Genomic DNA, 20,468 nt, shown 5'->3' on the forward strand with positions numbered 1-20,468 from the left:
CCAGGGCAGGGGAGAAGACTGCAAAGACCTTTCTCTTTCACTGAGCCAGCGGGTTACTAAGTCTGTAAGTGATCTCTCATGGAGAGCCCCTCGCCACTCGTGGGCTTCGCTCATGAATGTAGTTGCATGGTTATATGTCGGTAGACCTTCAGAGGCCTGTATATCCATCCACAGCGTTCTTTCCAAAACACAGCGGCTCACCCAGACCACATTCCCCAGGCGCTGGGGCAACCTGCTTTCTTTGTTGACAATAGTTTATGTATTGAGACGCTTCCATCCTTCCATCCTACTGGGCGTGCTCAGCAGGGTATCTGTCCTGGTTTTATAGTTACTGTTAGTTCCTGTCCTCAGTCAGCTCTGACCTCCTTCCTTCTGTCTAAATCTCTCGATACGATAGAGATGACCTGAATACCACTGGCCAAAAACCAGCAGCTTGTTAGTTATAAGATTAAAAAGTAAGAATATAAGGAAAGGTTCTCTCCTTATAAGATATGTAATGACTAGCAACTACAGTGTCTTTGGTATGTCTCTCTTCTCATAAATACATTTACTCTATTTTCTTTCTGTCTGGGATTGTGGCTGGGAAATCAGTGTGGGTGAGAAGAGATGATACTTAAGCATAAACAGATTAAGAACTAATTTTGGAGGTTTAGTGATGAAGGAAACATACCAATTCCCTGGTCCCTACCTGTCTGATGTCCGATCCTTCCGCAGACACAGAGCCAACTGCTCTGTAGGGAAGGCTGCATGTTATTGCAAAGGATGGGAAGGAAGCGAGTCAATAGAGTAAAAAACAAAATCATGTTCTTTGCTGCCAAAGCATCCGGACGTTTCTACTCCTGGCTAGTGAGAGTTATCGGCGTAACAGGGCTCTCTGCTCTCTGCCTGGGTCCCCCCACACCATCAGCCTCCTCCCCTGGGCCTCCCCTCCCCTCCTTACCAAGGCTCCTCCCTCTCAAAAAGAAACATCAGGTTATTTTAAAACCGTGACCTGAGAAGGCCTCTCGGGCAAGCCCATGCAAGCTGCTTTCTGCAGCAATCCTAATTGCACATCTGCAGCAAAGCTGCCCCCAGTATCCGCCTAGAAGACAGACCCATGTTTCTACCACCAGACCAGGGGGCACCACTCTGCTGCTATGAGGAGTATACCATTTGATCGTTATTTTTATGAGATCGTGCTCAGGAATATCATGTAAGACAACTGAAGGGAACGCCTGATAAAAATTTCCCCCATTCACCCTACGTGCTTCTCTTCCTTTTCATTTAGCTACTTACAAAGGTTGGAAATGTGATTCCTAATCACACCACTAGACCAGGTCCTTTATGCCAGGCCCCGTGGCCAGCCTGCCCCGTGGGCTCATGGCAGGAGCTGGTTGGTTTACCTGCCTCTGGAGACATGGCGTGGAAGGAAACGGGGTGAGGGAGAGGAGGGAGGTGGGGAGCAAAGGAAAGGCCCGTGTTCAGCAGGTCCCAGAACTGACGTTATTACTCACATGTGTTGGGAAGCATTGGGGTACAGTTTTGAAAACTGTGGGGCCGAGTCCTCGGGGCCGTGGGGCGCAGCGTGGCTGATCACCATCATAATGGGCCTATGGGGATACATTCTCTTAGACATTTTGAAGTAATTAATGCTCTCGTTAGTGATTAAGTCTGTGAAGTAGTCCTGAAACATACATTTGACACAAAACAAAAATTACAAAAGGTGACATTCATCAGATCACATTTGAATACTTCTTTCTTCAGAAGCATCTCACTGAATGAAGGTATAAGGTCTAAAGCAGGAAGGAAGATGATACTTCCCAAAGCAGCAAAACATCTTCCGTAACAGACAAAATCAGTTGCCAGTTACTTTCTAGGGTGGCTAGCTTGGTAACATGCAAAAATTGTATTTTGAGTAAGGCACAACTTAGCAATTAGGAAAGAAAAAAGTCCAGTCCTGTTTGCCCAAGATAATGATCAGATCTGGCAATCCAAATGCTAGAGCCCATGAAACACCGGATACATATTTCATTCTTAGGTTTCATTGATGTAATTCGTTGACAAAAAATTTAATTACTTCAAGGGCAGGAAACACCCACGCCCACTACAAATTCACAGTTGCAGAACACATACACACACACACACACACGCACACACGCACATGCACAAACAAAAGAAAAGGTCTTTTCTTTAAATTCAAAATTCACCTGTGGGAATTACACATTAATTGCTAATGAAAGCCATAGCCAAAATCTGGGTGCACATGGAAAAGCTGCAATATTTTATCAATTAATTCACTTGAAACACTAAATATGGGGAGCATTTGATTTCCTGCAGATTATACTGTTAATTGCACAACTAAAATGATACAGCTGCTGGGATTTGAGCCTGACTTGTTAATAAAATGACCCAAGCTGCAGTCTGAGGGACTGATGCAACTCTGTAAGGGGGAAGGAAGAAATGAAATGAAAAGGAACGATGAAAACTTAAATTAAACCACCTGCTTCCTCTAAGTGGGTATCGTTGGCCTGGGGCTCCAGTACAAGGTTTATTCAGAAAGTGCCCAGACAGCATTCACAGTGTCAGAGGCTCCCAGGCATGACTAATCACATGTAGATTCAGGGACCAGCACAGCTGCAAAAGCAGTGCCCAAGGGAGGAAATCTGTGTCACATGTCATTGTGAGGACAACTCCACAGGCCATCACCTTCTTCCATGGGAGTGTCTGTTTCATTCCTTTTCTCACTAAAAAAAAAGCCATATATTCTTTCCGGACACAGTTGTCTTTGACACTTAATCAGCTGTGATAATGGGCAAGTTACGCTAATTTTAGTCTTTGGAGGGATTCTTGATTACTTTGCTCTCCTTAGGACAACAGGGAAGGAAAGGTTAATAGCTTGAACAAGGAGCATGAAAGCATCCCCACAGATAAAAAAATGATAGCAGTGACAATTAGCGCACTTTGTAGGACATTGCTCAAATCTGCCTCCAAGGTCCCCGCCAGCTCTCAACTTTGTTGAGTCTGGAATCCTATTAGCAATGTTTGTGAATTCATTTGCATTCATTGTTTTCTGAAGGGGACGAAAGAGCGAGACTACAACACCTTATCTCCCACCAAGCTCCTCGAGCTCAAATCGGGCCAAGCATAAAGGCAGCACTGTGCCATAATTAAAGCAAGTTCCCTCTCTCTGATTGCTACCAATGGCTCTTTCGTAGTGATCCACGCTAGATAGAGCAGATTGTCGGCTTCTTTTAGATAAGTGAGGAAGAGCTGGGCATGGCTAGAAGGGAAGAGGTATTTTAGGCTAATTAGCAGGCTAAATTCGAAGGTATTTTCCCCTTCACTCTTGTCGTCTGAAACTTGTTTTATTTTTGGTTGGCAATCACAAAACCTTTGTGAATTTTAGAAAGTCTAATCTGGGATGGATTTGTTAGAGACATGGAGGGACGTGTCGATTTCAGTTTCTATGAACTGATTTGGAAATCCGGGGATTGACGGCCCCAGGGACTTTTGTGGACTCTCGCTCCCGTGGGGCAGATGTCCTTGTCACATATCAATGCTTGGTCAGACAGGAGGAAAAGCGAAGAATGTGGTTTCCCCGACCTTCGATTATTGCACTTGTCTGCTCTAAACCTGAAGCCACAGACAAAATGCACTTTTACGCCAGTGAAAAGCGAAATGGTACAAGATGAACATTTGATTATGTGGACAAATCCTCTAGGGAGTAGAAAAATAAAAAAAAAAATCACAAGACCGAGTGGAGGCATCTATGATTTTCTTGATGATACTTCATCAAAGGCTGATTGCCTTTCATCCTAATGAGGGAAAAAAGAATCACTATTCAAAGTCAGTGTTCCTTGAAAATCTTTTTCTTGCCTGGAGTTTAAAATTACCTTAAAATTTCTCATTCTAACATTGTGAGAACATAGAAAGCCAATCTCGTGGATAAGTTAACTCACTGAAAATGGCTTTTCCCCATTATGCACAAAGTAAATTGATGCAGCGTAAAAGTGGCTGAAAATTACCTTTGCATAATCAAATCCATGCTTTTCTTTGATGCCATTACGACAAACAGTGTAATTATAGAAGCGAGAATTCTTGATTAATCCAAGCCATTCTCGCCATCCAGGAGGGATGTAGCTGCCATTATATTCATTGAGGTATTTTCCAAAAAAGGCTGCAAAGGGAAAAAAAGGGATTATTTTCTCGTATGAAATGATTAATCACAAATAAATGCGTAAATGCATTAAGTATGAAATTAGGATTTGAAAAAGGGGCAGTAAAACAAAAGTAAACGTTGGTAACGCCAAAATAATAGTGTAATACCCTGATCCTTTGGCAAAGTGACACACAGACATTTTCCTTTTGAATAAATAAACGTAGTACCCATGTACATGGATTATAGCGCAATAAAATCACCATAATGATCATGGTACTCGGGGTGCATCTGTTTCTTGTGGTTCTGCTAGAATAAAAGCAGAATGTACCCTTTTGTTAAGTTGATGTAACAGTCAGAGAAGTAGCCAGTGGAAATGTGGAATGCTGTCTCTGGGCAAATAGTTGGGGGGGTGGGTGGTGCTGAAAGTTCAGTCTTGGTGAGAAAGTAAGTTTTCCAACTTACTATTTGAGAGTTATAAATTATAAAAACCCTATAGAAAAGTTTGTCTTTGTGTTTGCATATCCAGAATACAAATTTTCCAAGTCAAGGAACCATGGTAAACTCCGTTTCTTCAGCACCTGGTAAGGGTTTTTATGTCACACATATTTTATGGCATTGGTGTTCACATTATGTGTATTTTAGGAATGTGTCTGTCTATTATTGATAATAAAAAATTCTGGTGACACAGAATTACTACGCAGATGACTAACTTTCATAGACTCATAGTCTAAGAGAAGTACATGGGACACAGACACTCTACTGCTCATCGACGAGGCCCCTGGAGGGACTTCACATTTGTAAGTTTGGCATGTCTCACCTAAGGAAGGCCACTGGGCAACAGAGCTTACCGATCCTTTCAGAGGGAAACTTTGGATTTGGATTTGGTCCTCTGCCAAAGAGGACAAGAAGAGATGGGCAAAGAGGAGAGAGTAGGGCAGGTTGGGGTTTCGGGAACAAAATGGGTTAGATCTTGAAGTCAAATACCTTGTAACTATCAGAAGGGTAGCTAAAAATGTATTGTCGGCACACTTTTGAGAAAGAGGGTACTGTTACTTTTCTTTTTTTTTTTTTTGATATGTTCACTTACTTTAATCACACTGCATACACCATGTTATCACCGCAGAATGTAAATTCAGGTTAGACAAGAGAGCTTCACAAGTGCAATAGAACATTCTGGAGTATACCAAAGTTTGTGTGTAATGGCTGACCAAATCACCTTGCTGATAAATCATTAACCACTTCAATTACAAGTAATGTGTCAACATTTATGATTCTTACAGAGAAAATAAACAAACTGCATACATTTAAGAAGTGTTTCTCCTTTACCTTTGCATTAGCGCTTAAAATCCACGCTTCTATTTCAAGATGACATTCAAAAATTATTCTGATACCACAGCGGCATAACTCTAACTCTGCAATTACAGAAAAGCCAAACCTGGGATCCATAGGTGAAGGTATTCTCATGTTTACATGCATGATTCTGAGACAAATCCTACTTCTAAGAGGCTGTTACCAGTTTTTTAGGTTTGGTTTAAACACACACACATTTTCATTTGTGGGGAAAGTGGAGAATGTTGTATTCCATGCACTGTTCGAATGGGTTCTTTAAGAGCCAACCAGCCCTCAAAACTGCAGGATTCAATCAGTCTGCAAGACAAGGAGGGTACTATTTCTAATAGTTGTAATTTCACCAGGAAGGCAGGCATAAACAAGCACTATTCTGGGTAACCTAGATGGTTGGTCACCCTAGTAGCCATATACGTAACCTTCCCCTTAAGTAGAAAGGAGCAAAGAAATTTTTATATATGTATATGTAGGTGTGTGTGCAACACACACACACACACTTATACCTACACATCTATGCATATGTAGTACACACATGCGTGCAAGCTTTAATTTTTCTGATTTTTAAAGGGCTGCCATCTTTTGTTTTAGGGAGAAACTATGGCTAATCAGATGCCTTCCATGTCAAAGCCACTGTGTATCTTCACTAAGCTGGTTTCACAAGTGTCTCCACTTACACACACGAAGAAAGATAGTTCCTGGACTACAGGCCTGGTAAGATGAAAACAGATCCCAGAATCAGGCACTTTATCAGTATCGCCCTTAAAGCACACATTTCTGAATCTCAGCATTGTCCACGGTACATCATTTCTGTGTCTTGACGGGCTAGCTAGCTCGCTTTCATCCTGATACACAGCTACATGTAGGATACCTCCAGAGGAACGTTTTCCTCACTCTTAATAGACTTGTCTGGAACAGAATGAATCCTTTTCCCTTCCGAGTGCACTTCTCTCCTCAGATTCCCTTTTCTTCTCTGAGTGTCATAGTCATCTTCCTGGTTGACCAGGCTCAGCACCCCAGAGCCTTCCCCGGTTCACCTGCTCCTTTGGTCCCCTTGCTGAGCAGGCGCCACCACCTGAAGATTCTACGTGGATAACAGCTCTCGAACCTGCCCCTCTTTCTCCGATGACTCGATGCCCCTCACGAATGCTCACAGTCTCCTGCCAGAGCCCCTAACCAGCCTCCCGGGTCTTTCCACTCTTAGTGCCACCTTCCTGAAGACCGGCTCTGGTGACATGACCCCATTGTCACATCGTGGATGGACACCCCCCTCAAGTTTCATTTGATAGACTTAAGTTTCACTTGATAGCATGTCATGCAAGGCCACCTTTGGATCTGGACAAAATCCCTCTATTTCCAATCCCAGCCTGCATTTCTGTGATTTGTCCGTCTCTCCGGAGAGTGTGTTTTCTCCATTTGCTCTGGTTTTCACCTCTTACAGCCTTTGCCTGTGCTAGCTCCCTCACCCCCCCCGATGTGTATCAAGGCTAGACCAGGTGCCCTTCCGATCCCAGTCTTTGCCCAGTCCCACAGCAATTTGTCTCTGTGGCTCTGTGGCTCGAATGCCATCTTCCCTTCCTCCCTTGTGCTATAGTCCTGCTCGTATGTAAGGTAATCCCCCTTAGCCTGTAAGGCTTTGAGGGTGAACTCTGCCTTTGCCTCATCTCTATACTCCCCCCTGCTCCCCATCCTTGCACATAGCCTAGGGGCTTCATAGTTTTTGTTTCCTGCACTGGGGTTCATGGGCCTCCATGTATTCTGGGGATTCTACAAGTTCTAGACTGATGTTTTCACTGGAATTATAAGTGGCTGAAGTTGCTATTTCTGATGAGATTTATTTTCTTTGAAGAGTTAACTCAAGTCCGAGAAACATAGCGATGTTTATTTGTTGAATGAGTGTTTATATGTTGAGTCTGCAAATGAGTAAATCCATCAAGTGGTCAGTTGGCCAAACGCCCACTGCTTGATTACTCTGCCAGGCCCCAGAGCAGACTGATGTGCGTGGGACTAAGTGTTAGAGGATCTCAGGTCGGATAGGACTCAGGATTTCCCTCTGAGCTGACTATGTGCAGTAAGACTTCTAATGAGGGGTTCTCGTCTTCAGAGACCAACCCTCTTTTCACAGAGAACCACAAGATGATTTTCCTTTCTGACAAAAGGTACTAATGACTTTGAGTCAGAGGCGGCACACCAGGGCCACACCCCGCCAACATGACTTCAGAAGGGGACTATTTCCAGGAACTTCTCACTTAATAACCTCAGGCCCTGCTCTTTCTTTTGGCCTGCTCCTCATCCCCAGGGCCCCCCCCCCCCCCCCCCGCCCCACTTTTCTCTCCTTTCGTCTTAAAAGCAGCAGAAGAGTACAGTGATTTGGAATATAGACCCGGAAGCCGGCCTGCCTGGGTTTAAAACCTGGCCGTGCTATTTGCTAGCTATCCGTCCACAGGCAAGTCCCTTGGCCTCTCTTCACCTCCAGTTCTCCCATCTGTAAAACCATGAGGATGATAATAAGAACAGTGGTAGGGTTGTTGTGAGAATCCAATGAATTAAAACATATGTAAAGCGCTTCAAACAGTGCCTGGCACCTAACAAGGGCTTATTAAATACCGTTGCTGCCTGTAGTATTATTAGCAGCACCATTACCATCATCCTCCCAACCCTGTGTCCTGATTTGAAGTACTTTACCATTCTGCAGTAGGACGTCTTGTCTGAGTTCTGTACTTGGGCGTCTGAAAACATTTTTCGAGAGGTTACATCTTTTTCTCCCCAATCAGACTTATTTTGTGGCAACCAATTCCCATTTGGCTTACATTTCCCTGCTTAATTAGTTTTTAGATTTTTTCTTTTTCTGCCACGTTCAGTTTTGTTCTCTGTTTTTTCCTCTGGGGGCAGCCACGACAGGTCTTTCCTGCCTCATTGTTGTCCTTGTTTGGTTTTTTAGCGCTGCTTTCCACCCATTGCCATGGCTATCGCCCCTCCCTTAATCCTCCCCTTACAAACTCTTCCTTCGAGTCTCTTAATAGTCCTTGTTACTGGCTTCAGAACTCCCTCCAGGTTTTCAGTGTCTCTGTGCTAATGGAGTGTAAAATATGTACTCAGGATTCCAGATGTGCCCTCACCCATCACACTCGTTCCAAGAGAGACCAGGACCTCATGCGGCACCACGCGCCCCCCCCCCCCCCCCCCCCCCCCCCCCCGTGCTGTTGGCTTCAAGTTCCTTTGGCCTTTCTTGTTGCCTCGTAACACTGAGACTCATTTGTAATCACCCCTGGCCTCTTTCAACATTGTGCTTCCTGGCAGCGCTCTGCAATTGATTATCTGGGCTTCTAATTATTTTCCTCCAGATGTATTAAATCTCTTTCTCCCTCCCTAAGGTGAATTTCGTTTTCTTGCCCATAATGCCATTCTATTATGTGCAGTATGAAGTTTTTCTTATCCTTTGGCACTGGCAATTCAGTCAATTTACTACTATGGGAATATATCTCGAACACACCATCTACCTGTCTTCTGTATCATTCTCTTCTTTGAGACACCATTAAACACTTCCCTTTATGGCTACTTAAGAAGGTGGTAGGGGGGTCAGGTGACAGGGAGAAAGATCAGAAAGACCTGATTATAATTACTGTTGACTTTAGGCCATGCTACTTCTGTCCAGGACTATCTGTTACATAATACTTTAAAAAATTTCTCTTCAAATCTTTTGAAGCAAAGGCCTTTCAGTCAGCAATAGGAACTATCCAAAGATTTCTGATGCTGTGGAGAAGTTAAATCTTATTTAATGTAACAAATGATACACTAACTGAGCTTTTACTGAATCAATTGTCATTGATAGGCTTGGGGTCACAGGATTTTACTGGTAGTAACTGACAAACTAACAATATACATAATTTTGAACCAAGTTAAAACTATAATTCCCCAACTAGACTGTAAGTCTAATGAAGACAGGGATCTTTCTTTATATCTCTTCATATCCCAGCATTTAGTGTAATTCCAGGTATATGTAGTTCAACGAATGTATGGTAACATAAATAAATTTTGTAAAATAAAAAGACATGAAAGCAGAAAATTGATTCCTTTGTCCAAATTATTTTGTTACAAAAGAATTTTTTACAAAAGAATTTATTGCAGCTCTCCTTTAAATATTGCCCCTTCTACTCAAATGATATGAAGTAAAATGAGTATGACTAAAATTTAATTCACATGTGATTTTATGTATCATGTGTTCTGATTGTAACTTGAACACTACAATCTTTAAATTAATCAACATAAAAATTATAGGGAGAGATTGTTACTTTTACCTTAAAAAACTTAATGCCAGGTTTTACATTCAAGTCTATACTCTCACAAGAAATTCACACTAAATTTTTTTTTTTGAGCAGATAGTCAGGCAGGATATTCATTTTTAGGATAGATAATCCAATATCATTCCCACTTCACTTGTCAGAACATAAAATGCAATAGACATGTTGCTGTATTTTCCCCTTTTGAACATTTAAGCTGTTGGAGAGTCATATTTTCCATGAGTAAAGTTAGAAAAAATTCCGGCTATAGCCAGTCCAAAAATATGCCTCAGTTCTGAGAAAGAAAAATCATGTCATATGATGGTAAATATAATATTGGATCAATTCAATCCATTGAAATCCACGTATCCTGGATGCCTCCCAAAATCAGCCTCTTAGTAATTTGTCTTCTCGGAGTTATTCTTCATAAGACTGATTACTGCGTTGTGCTTTTCTCTCGATGAATATTTATATGTATGATACATATTTTAGTCTCTTGCATTATTTTTCTTAGGTTCTCAGCTAAACGTTCCAAATAATGTATTCATTATTAGAAAAATGATAAAATCTTTATATATCGGCTTTTCCCCCTCTAGTTTAGTGGCTTATAAATAATTATGTTGGTTTAATACCTCTTCACTGATTCTCTTAACTTCCTAAAATGCCTATCATTCTGATGTGCTTGTGTATTTTCAAATGGGTCTCTGTCCCTGGTTAGATCAATAAACTATTGTCACAAAGGCATCTTTGCTTCCTAATCGCCTGGCACACTTCAGTATTTTCCCATCAAAGATAAATTTAAATTGTACAGATCTCTATCACTGCCATTTTCGTCTTCCAATTTGTACTTTTGTCTGATTCACTAAGGGGCATACCAACATTTATTTTCTTCTGTGCAGATCATCCTTCTTCTATTTCTAACTATTCGGAAAAGTCCTTGTTCCCTTCAAAGAATTCCTTTTCCTCTGTACAATGACTCACTATAAATTCAGTTATTACCTAAGTGTCTAGACCCCCGAGCAGAAAGAAGGTTGGCCTCGGAATCAGACTTCGCTTCCAGGAGCAAGTCTTCTATCCCCGGAGAAGACAACTGGGCTACACAAAGAACCTGACCGTTGTCATCGGGACAGCCTTTTTTTTTTTTTTAAGATTTTATTTATTTATTTGACAGAGAGATAGTGAGAGAGGGAACACAAGCAGGGGGAGTGGGAGAGGAGAAGCAGGCTTCCCACTGAGCAGGGAGCCCGACGTGGGGCTCGATCCCAGGACCCCAGGATCATGACCTGAGCTGAAGGCAGACGCTTAATGACTGAGCCACCCAGGCGCCCCGTGTCATCGGGACAGCCTTATGGTGCACAGTGTCATTCAAGACCCAACCCGTGCAGGTAGGGTAGCACACTGGCAAGAACCCTGAAGACCAAGGTCCTGACACCTGCTCTCCCCATTAGAACATCAGAGGTGTCACTTTTGATCTTGTTGGCAGAAATTTGCTCACCTGAAAATAAGGGACTTGAACTAAATTCTCTCTGTTTTATCCAAGCTCTTATGATCTATTGTAGGGTAGATACAGCATAGTCTAATTGAAACAAGTACCAGAATACGCTACACTTCTTAGAAGCAACCGATTTACTTCTATCTTGGTGACCCGGTAAACTTCGCAATGGATGGCATTTCGATTTTTGCTTTTGCCATCTGGAAACTTAGTTCCCCACATAGGCACCCTTTCTCCACAGCTCCACGGCGCGCACTTTGTATACCAAGCTTTGCCTTGACTTTTACTGGTACGACTCTTCATTTCCATTTGCCAGGGTCCTTACTGTTCTGTATCCTGCTATGTTTTATGTGTCTCTGAGGGCACTTTGGAATGAGGCATGACAGAAACGTACGTAAAGAAATAAGATGATGGAAAAAGGAAAGACTCTGGAGTCAGATGTGATGGACCCATCCTATCACTGATTAGCCTGTGACAACTCTCCTTAGTCTCTGTTTCGTCTTTGGTAACACAGGCAAATCCTTTCTTTCAAAGTGGCCCGAAGAATTAAGTGAGACAATTTAGCTAAAGTGCATGCTGCACGGTAGGTAAGCAAAAAATACTAATTTTCTTCTTTTCCCTCTTTCTTTTTTCTCCCTAGTTTTATTGAGGTATTATTGACAATCAAAAATTGTAATATACTTGGGGCACCTGGGTGGCTCAGTCTGTTAGGCGACCAACTCTTGGTTTCAGCTCAGGTAATGATTTGGCGTCATAGGATCAAGCCCTGGGTTGGGCTCCATGCTCAGTGCGGAGTCTACTTGTCCCTCTCTCTCTCCCTGCATTTGTGCATGCTCTCTGTCTCTCTCTCAAATAAATAAAATCTTTAAAAAATTGTAATATATTTAAGGTGTACAATCTGATGGCCCAAAATCCATAAACATTGTGAAATATTCACCACCTCCAAGCCAACCAATACATCCATCACCTCATACCTATACTATGTTCCTTTTTTTTTCTTTTATGGTGACAACACCAACCCTCTTAGCAAATTTCAAGTGTACAATACAATATTGTCAACTAGGGTCCCATTGCTGTACACAATTTCTTCAGAACTCATTCATCTTCTTGCTTTTTCTTGATCTGCCCTGAAACAAATTAGCAAAACCTAGTGGACCACTCTAAGTCCTGGCAGGGTTCTCTGTGTCATCCTGAATCTCTATTTCTTATGACAGACATCATCCATATCACTCTGGATATGGGGAGAGTCCCGACCCTTCAAGCTCTCTATCTGCTACTAGGTTTTAAATCATAGAGAGCCTGGAAGTTGAAAGGCATCGATGTCACATGATGCTTCTCATGAACGAAACATAATCTGGTGGTTAAAATCAGGAACCAGGCATTAAGGGAACATTTCTCTGAGTTGGTCACACAATATTTGAAATCCCCACCTCAGTTATAAAACAGAGCCAAGTACATTTGCTGTCTCTAAACCCTACAGGGATGTTTGATGGATTCGCAAAGTGCCTTTGAGCTCTCAGATGAAAGGTACCATAAATTTAAATCAGTTACGTGAGAAAACACACTTAGGATAAGGCACTCTGAGTAACCTAGTTTCTTTCCAAAGCATAAGCAAACACCCTTGAGAGTCACTGGAAGAGCTTCCTCTCTGAATGGAGATCTTGAGATGCTTGTGAATGACAATGCTATCATAGTCAAAATCAATATTTTTATCCATAAACAACAAGTATTAAGTGCCCACAGAATGTTCTGCAAAGAAACAAATGGCCTCATATTTTTCAAGTACAGTGGGAAAGATTCATTTCATTTTTTAAAGGTACTTAAGAGAATATATTTTTCTGAAATCCTTTACTTTTAAATCTTCAGAATAGAGAACCTGTAGACCTAAAAATCATTTCCAGTGAGCTTTAGTGATGATATCCTTAAATCTTATAAGTCTAGGTGGCTCTGAAAAAAAACATTTTTGCTCTGCAGTTCTTCTATAAACATCCTTGTTGCCTTTCATGAAGAAGCATTCAGAAAACCCAAGGAGAGCATCGACATGCTGAGAATTCTCTTAGCCTTTATTCAAAGGCTTTGGGGGCTAAACTTACCAGAAGGAGCCTTGCTTCTTTCTTAGAAAGATTGGCATGACGTTTACGACTTCTCTTGAAAGAGATCCCTAATTTTCAAAAGACCAACTAACCAGAAACCTTTTCTTGCTTACTTAAGATTGGGGAGGCCTTCCCTTCTTGGAAGATGGGCGTGAACATCTGGGACCTAAAAATAACCACAACCTGAGCTAAAGAAACTCCAAATTCTATCAATTAGGAATGAATGAATAAATGAATCAAAAAGGTACACCCCATTGGTTTCTTCATTCGGTTATTTATTAATTCAAAAAATCATTTTGATCACCTATTGTGTCCCAGATCTTGGAGTAGATGCTAAGCAGTTTCAAAATATTTGATGATTTCTCACTGAAAAAATCAGCAGAAATGTACTGACACCTTAAGACAAGCCTCAAGCTGTACCATGATCCCTTGAGATCTGGGAGGTTGAGGTAAGCAGGTAAATGGGGGTGAAAGCTCTTCTGTTGCGGATCCTCTTAGAAAATTCCAACCATTGGGTGCTCTGATGAATATAACATTTTCATAATGTGCCCACTGAGAATCACTTTTTTCTAAGGGATCTTGCATTGGTACATTCTTCAGAGTGTAAAAGGATGGGATGGGGAGGATCCTGATAGCAAAGAGAAAAGCCTACACTACTTCCAATTATTGTAACTTTATATATTTCATTACACGAGGCATTTTCCTGTATCTAAGAAGTACCATCAGAGGTTCATTGGCTAGCAAGTCCACCTTTACCTGTTCTGTAGCCAGTGTTGTTAAGATATACAGCAAAAGTCCGAGGTTCGTGCATCGCCTGCCATGAAGGTGAGGAGCAGTTCTCATTGTTGGTGTAGACGTTGTGGTTGTGCACATACTTTCCGGTGAGCATGGAGGACCGGGAGGGGCAGCACATAGGGGTGGTCACAAAAGCGTTGGTGAAGGTGGCCCCCCCGTGCTCCATAATCTTTCTTGTTTTGTTCATGACTTGCAGGGACCCTGGAAGGCACAATTCCAGCATTGTTTAGCAGAGCGCACCACACCACGAATGCCCATTGATGTCATGTCACTCAGTGACTCTGTTCCCCTGATTTATTAATTTCCCTCCATTGGCTTGAAGGAGTTGATAATTTGACAGCTCTCATTTCTAGAACAAAATTAAACATTTGGGATCCTACCATCTCAAGCATTTTGCGGAATAATAAAACTCATTTCAGCTTCTCCTCTCCTTACTCACAAAGAAAAAAAAAATGCAGGCTAATCTGATCATTAAAGCTAGAATTTTAGATATGGAGAAAATTCAAAGGCCAGCAGCCTTTTGAAGATTACAAGAGAACAAGAGCCTGTTACACAGGGCATCAAACCCCCAGCCTACCACATATGCACAATGCTTGTGACATTGTTGAGGTTACTACTTACAGTGTTTTAATCATAGGAAACTAAAGAGGAAAACCATTTTTTTTTCCTGTTAAGTAAAAGTCCCTCCAAAATGCCTGTCTTTAATTAAAAAAAAATCTTTATTGTAACTTGGTATCCTCCAGCAAAGTCACCAAATACCCTCCAGTTTTTCCATCAGGATAGCACTGCCAGTTTATACTTTCACCTGTTTACGTGTAATATTAAAAGATAGATTGTTTGCTTATGAAAGAGCAATGATTCTATTGCACTCAAAAGTATTTGCATAGAGTAAAGTATTCCATTTTGACTGCGAAGGATGAAATTGTAACATAAGATTGCCGAGGAAGAAAAAAACGACTTCGATTACTCTATCCAGCCAAATACTGTCGCTGAAACACATCCAAATACTGCAGAAAAAAAGCACAGGCTAGAATTCAATAGTCTTTTCAGGACTTGTCAAGAAATGCACTACAGAGCACCACAGCCAAGCCCATTGCATTTGAATCCTGGAGCCTCACATTTCCAACAGGTCCCACTTCTTCCAAAGAAAGGGAGAAAGTCTATGTAGTTTTCCAGCAAGGAAGGAAATCGTAATGCAAACCAGGCAAGCATTCAGAGCAGAAGAGAAGTGTGCAATGGTCCAAAAAGCCACAGTTAGCCTGATTTTTTCATGTATTAGTTCTTACTGTTCACATGAAACATATGAAAACAAGAGGAAGGTTTCTAATTGGGTCTCATTAGAGCTCCCTAAAACAGGCTTCAGTTAGGAGGATTCCTAACTGCTTTTTCTCCTCTGGTTGTCTTCGGCGGATCAAGCAACCTTTTTGTAATTGGTGAATAACGTGGAGTGAGTGCCCACTTCATGCTGAACATTCTATCAACCTCAGCACTCTGGGTTGCTCCCCCAAGTGTAGCATTGACAAAAGAAATGGAAAATTCTCTGCTGCCTCGGTCTTTAGCGGTAAACTATCTAGATGAGAACCGACATATAGAAACCACTTGGGGCTATTTGCAAAGCCACGTAAGAGTGTGGAGACAGCAGTAGCAGTACAAATAAGGTTAGGGAGGACCGAAGGGGATGTTTGATGAGAGTTCTGAAACAAGAGACGAGGACAAATGGAAGGAGAGCAGGAAGAAAAACACAAGACGGGTGAAGTGTGTTCGTGGCAGCATGGGGAGGATGGTGTGTGTGCTCTGGAGGTGGGAGGAAGTCGAGGGTTGCGTACAGCACATTGATTTCCTAGGATGAAAAAGAATATGGGGAATTCTCTTGATGAAACATAGAAGGTAGAGTTAGTGAATGGCTTCGAGGCTGGGCACAGATACTTGGATTTGATAGAATAGCCAAAATGAAGGCAGAACGATTTCTCTGTCAAAGGAATGAACGACATGATATGGAAAACGTCTTTGAGGGGTGTAGTTGTGGCAACGGGGGATGGAGGTATGTGCATGGAGGAGGAAATAGGCTGGTCCACCAAGGTTACAGCCGAGAGGTCGCTAAAGCCATTAGGCCATGAGGTGATACAGACTTGAACTGGACTGTGCCTCTAAAATGGAGGGAGGCTCGAAGAAACAGATCCAAGAGATGTTGTCATGCATCAGAAGATAATGAGTTGACTAATAATACCTCAACGTTTTCAGCACAGGAAGAAAACCGGAAAAGTAATGGTTTCACTGTCACTCAAGGAGTAACTAAAAAGACAGATGCCCTGTAGAAGATCAAGGAAGTCCATTTCAGAAATGTGTTTTATATTTATTGATCAGATGGGGGAAACATCCTGGAGATGGAGATAAATAGGTGGATACATGGGAGTGGGGAGAGAGTGAAAGGTAGATGGTCGCGTCTATTCACTTACTCCTCTCTCCTCTTTACACCTTTGCAGTGCTTACTTAGTGTAGTATCTTGAATTTTGGGAAAACTCAGCAAACACTACTGATGGATTTTCATTGCCTACTATGCTCTTTATTACAAAGAATGGGCTATCAATTTCCTTTATGAGCCTTAGCTTAACTCATATTAAAAAAAGCACTGGACGAACCATGAGAGACTATGGACTCTGAGAAACAAACTGAGGGTTCTAGAGGGGAGGGCGTGGGGGGATGGGTTAGCCTGGTGATGGGTATTAAAGAGGGCACGTACTGCATGGATCACTGGGTGTTATATGCAAACAGTGAATCATGGAACACTACATCAAAAGCTAATGATGTAATGTATGGTGATTAACATAACATAATAAAAAAATTAAAAAAAAAAAGGCACTGGAAACCATCCTCCAAGGTCCTGAATCACCTGCAATCTCCTGTTTACAGACTCATTCAGACTGCAAATATAGGATGGTAGGTAGAAATCGGATCTAAGGTCAAATAATATACAAAGTGGTACCAAAACTTAGCCCAATTCATAATCTGGACTTGCCCCAGCAAGGGCTCCCCTCCCATTCTAAATGTCACTCTTTTAATGAACTAGGCAGATTATGTTGAGGTCCTAAACAATCTGTCCAAATTCCAACCAGTCCCCAAATCAAAGGGATTGATGAGGACATTTGGTCCCCGGAGTCACCGTGACCACTGCAGCCCCAACATTAGGATTCGTAAAAGTGGGTATCTGGCCTGAAGTTTCTCAGTAAAGAATAGATTCTGAGACAATGTTCCTTCAACTTTAAACATCACTTGGAGAGCATGTTACATCAGAATTCTGGGCCCACCCTGTGATGCTGATTTCAGAAGACTTGGGGAGGCACCAGAGAATTTGCACTTCCAACAAGCTCCCTGGTGAGGCCGCTTCTCCCTGTCCATGGACCACACTCGTGCTCAGAGAAGTAGTCCGGGTTGGACACAGAAGCAGGGAAGCCGAGAGCTGGGCGAGACTTTAGCAGGTGCCTCTAGGCGGCTCAGCCCACTCCCGAGGCTGTAAGATATGGCAGACCGGAATCGGAAACATCCATGTCATGCTTACTGTCAGCCAGGTTCTCTTCTGAGCCCTTCACACTCATCAACTCATTTAATCCTGACGATAAGCCTTCATAGCAGGTGCTCTTATCTATTATTCCCATATAAGTATCACAGATGATAAAACTGAGGGGCAGAAGGGCTAAATAACATTCCGAGGGCCACACATGGCCTAGGTCGCCAAGCCCAGAAGCAAATGCAGGCAATCTGCTCCAGAGACCGTGTTCTTAAGCTCCATCTAGGCTGAGTACCAGCTGTGACACTGACGTTAAGACCGAGAAACAGAAAAGGTGTCTGCTCATAGTCAAGATATGTCTCACTTTCCGCAGACTGATATTTCACCTAGCCTCTTAGAGGAGACACTGACACACACGAATGCTGGCCTCCCACGCACCTTCCCCCCAAGGGCTGAAGGATCCCAGGAGCTCAGGCCCAGTGAGGGCTGAGATGTGTCTGACTTCGTCGCTGGCGTGAAATGCCGCCTCTGGTCTTGGTGGGTTCTCCGCAGATGATGGAGCGCAGAACCCTCCCTCTTCCCTCTGAGTTAGTATGCAACGGAAGGAAAGCATGAAGCACCTTCTTTTTCATGGCCGTGCGATGATTAATGTCGGGCAGCAACACTGCCGCGCACCGCTTCCCTCACTGAGGGGGTCTGCACCACTGACTTTTCCTTGGGAAACTCTCCCAAAAGCTGGTCTGTAATGAAACTCATCGTTCCGCACTTACAGCTGTTGAGATGAATGAATGGGACAATGTCCTGCCTCGCTGTTGGAAGAGCTCAGTTTTGTCTTAAGCTGCAACTGCTCACCTCTCTGAGGTTCAGGCCTTCGGTGCCTAAAACTGCAATCGTGCTGATTCTCAGTTATTAGAACAATTATTTCATAGGAATGAGAAGAAGCTTAAGGCCGAAGACTCGTAACAAGATTCACAAGGCAGGGCTTAGGAGGGTAAGAAGGAGAAGAGAGAGCCCTGAACTTGAACTGGAGGGAAAACATCTGGATTTGGTCACAGATCAGCTTGAGCAAGTCACCTACTCTTTTTTGGTCTGAATGTCTCATCTGTAAAGTGGAGCTAAGAATCATTCCCCAACTAGATCACAGGGTTGCTGAGGAGCAAATGGCCCGACACTCGCTGCTAGAGCACTTCACACAAGGAGTGTTGTCAGGGGAACTGGAGTTTCACTGTGCGCTCACCTCAACCCACCGTGTTAATTTCCTCCTGTCTTTTTCATCCCCATGTCCATAAGCTACATCTGAATTCCAAAAGCGGGGGTAAGAGTAAACAGGTTGCCATAGACTGAATACTAGTGTCCCCCGCCCCCTGCCCCCCCCCCCCCCCGCAAATACATATGTTGAAACCTAACGACCAGGACGATGGTATTAGGAGGTGGGGCCTCTGGGAGGCGATTAGCTCATGAAGGTGGGGCCCTCATGAATGGGATTAATGCCCTTATATAAGAGACCCCACTAGGCTTCCTTGCCCCTTCTGCCATGTGAGGATACATAATAAGACAGCCATCTGTAAGCTAGAAAGGGGGCTCGCACCAGACACTGAATCTTCTGGCTCCTTGATCGTGGACTTCACAGCCAACAGAACTGTGGGAAATAAATGGCTGGTGTTTATAAGCCACTAAACCATCCATTTTGTGATAGTCTGTTCACGACTAAGACAGAGGTCAGCGATCATTTCTATGTTTTGAGACTTAAAATGTTAATGCTGGCTTATAGTTAAAAATATCAATTCTCTCCCACCCCACATACACTGTCCCCCTACCTCCCCTTGCGCAAGAAGCCTGACTTCGTTATCACTTAAAATTGTCCTTGGAGGTGGGAGCCTGATGAGGTTGCTATGAAGTGACTGTCACTGGGTCCAGGAGCTGGTGTGGGGGCACTGCTGACTGGCCTGGCTTGAGGACAGAGAAGGTCCAGGCCACAGCTGAGTCCCAGGTCTGCCAAGAAAAGCTGTCCCAGTGCCAGAGCTCCAGGTGGGGACTAAGGATGTCTGCCTTCTTCCTGCAGGGGTGGGGACGCTATAACAGCAATCAGCTACGGACGAGGCTACGGCTGGGTGAGCAGCAACTGGGAGGGGAGAAATGGCACTCTTCAGGAGTCCTGCAACATCCACCACGTTTGCACTTTCAGTGGAATTAAAAAAAAAAAAAAAAAAATCCAGGCTCCAGGAACAGTACTTTGGATGGAGTATGGGATAGGTTACTGGGACCGGATGGGACCATGGCCAGGAATTTAAATCATTCTACACACTCCAACTCATTTATTCTCACATCATCTGTGTGAAAAAGGTCAGCAGAGAGAAAATGTCCAACTTCTCTGAATGACTTTTCCAAAATTACACAGAGAGCTTGAATTACTTCATTTACATGTCAAACTTTACAACAAAACTTCATCTTTCTTGATTCAAGTGGCTTAGTGTTTGATTTATTCAATGTTTTGTACTATGAAACATTAAAGTTTTCATCAAGCCTGTTTATCACGGTCTGGAAAACTCACAAACCCAGAAATTCAATAATAAATATTGCCATTGTCATCCCTTAAGGAAACTCCAGGCATGTGGGGCTCAAATACACCTGGCTTCCTAGAGAGACACGCCTCCTTGCAGACTGCAATGGTTCATGCTTTGATGAACAATAATGACAAGCAAGCACAACTCTTATTAATTGTGCAGTGTTGTTTCTAGATGTCATCATTTTATGATGAGCTATGGTTAACGCTTTAAATATATAAATGGTCTGTATTAAATACCTCCAGATTCCATTGCTA

At 42.8% G+C, this 20,468-nt stretch overlaps 1 protein-coding gene across 5 annotated transcripts in view; it reads right to left on the reverse strand.

Annotated features, from left to right (window-relative positions):
- Window positions 1-20,468, reverse strand: part of SULF1 (sulfatase 1) — a 175,230-nt gene that overhangs the window by 54,685 nt on the left and 100,077 nt on the right. For all 5 annotated transcript variants that reach the window (XM_036109380.2, XM_036109379.2, XM_036109375.2 and 2 more), the window contains 3 exons: window positions 14,104-14,343; window positions 4,005-4,156; window positions 1,494-1,663 (listed from right to left, as the gene is read on the reverse strand). In XM_036109380.2, coding sequence (XP_035965273.1) covers window positions 1,494-1,663; window positions 4,005-4,156; window positions 14,104-14,343 — 562 coding nt within the window. The remainder of the gene's footprint in view (window positions 1-1,493; window positions 1,664-4,004; window positions 4,157-14,103; window positions 14,344-20,468) is intronic.

This window comes from Halichoerus grypus, chromosome 5, assembly GCF_964656455.1.
Source record: "Halichoerus grypus chromosome 5, mHalGry1.hap1.1, whole genome shotgun sequence".
Taxonomy (NCBI): domain Eukaryota; kingdom Metazoa; phylum Chordata; class Mammalia; order Carnivora; family Phocidae; genus Halichoerus; species Halichoerus grypus.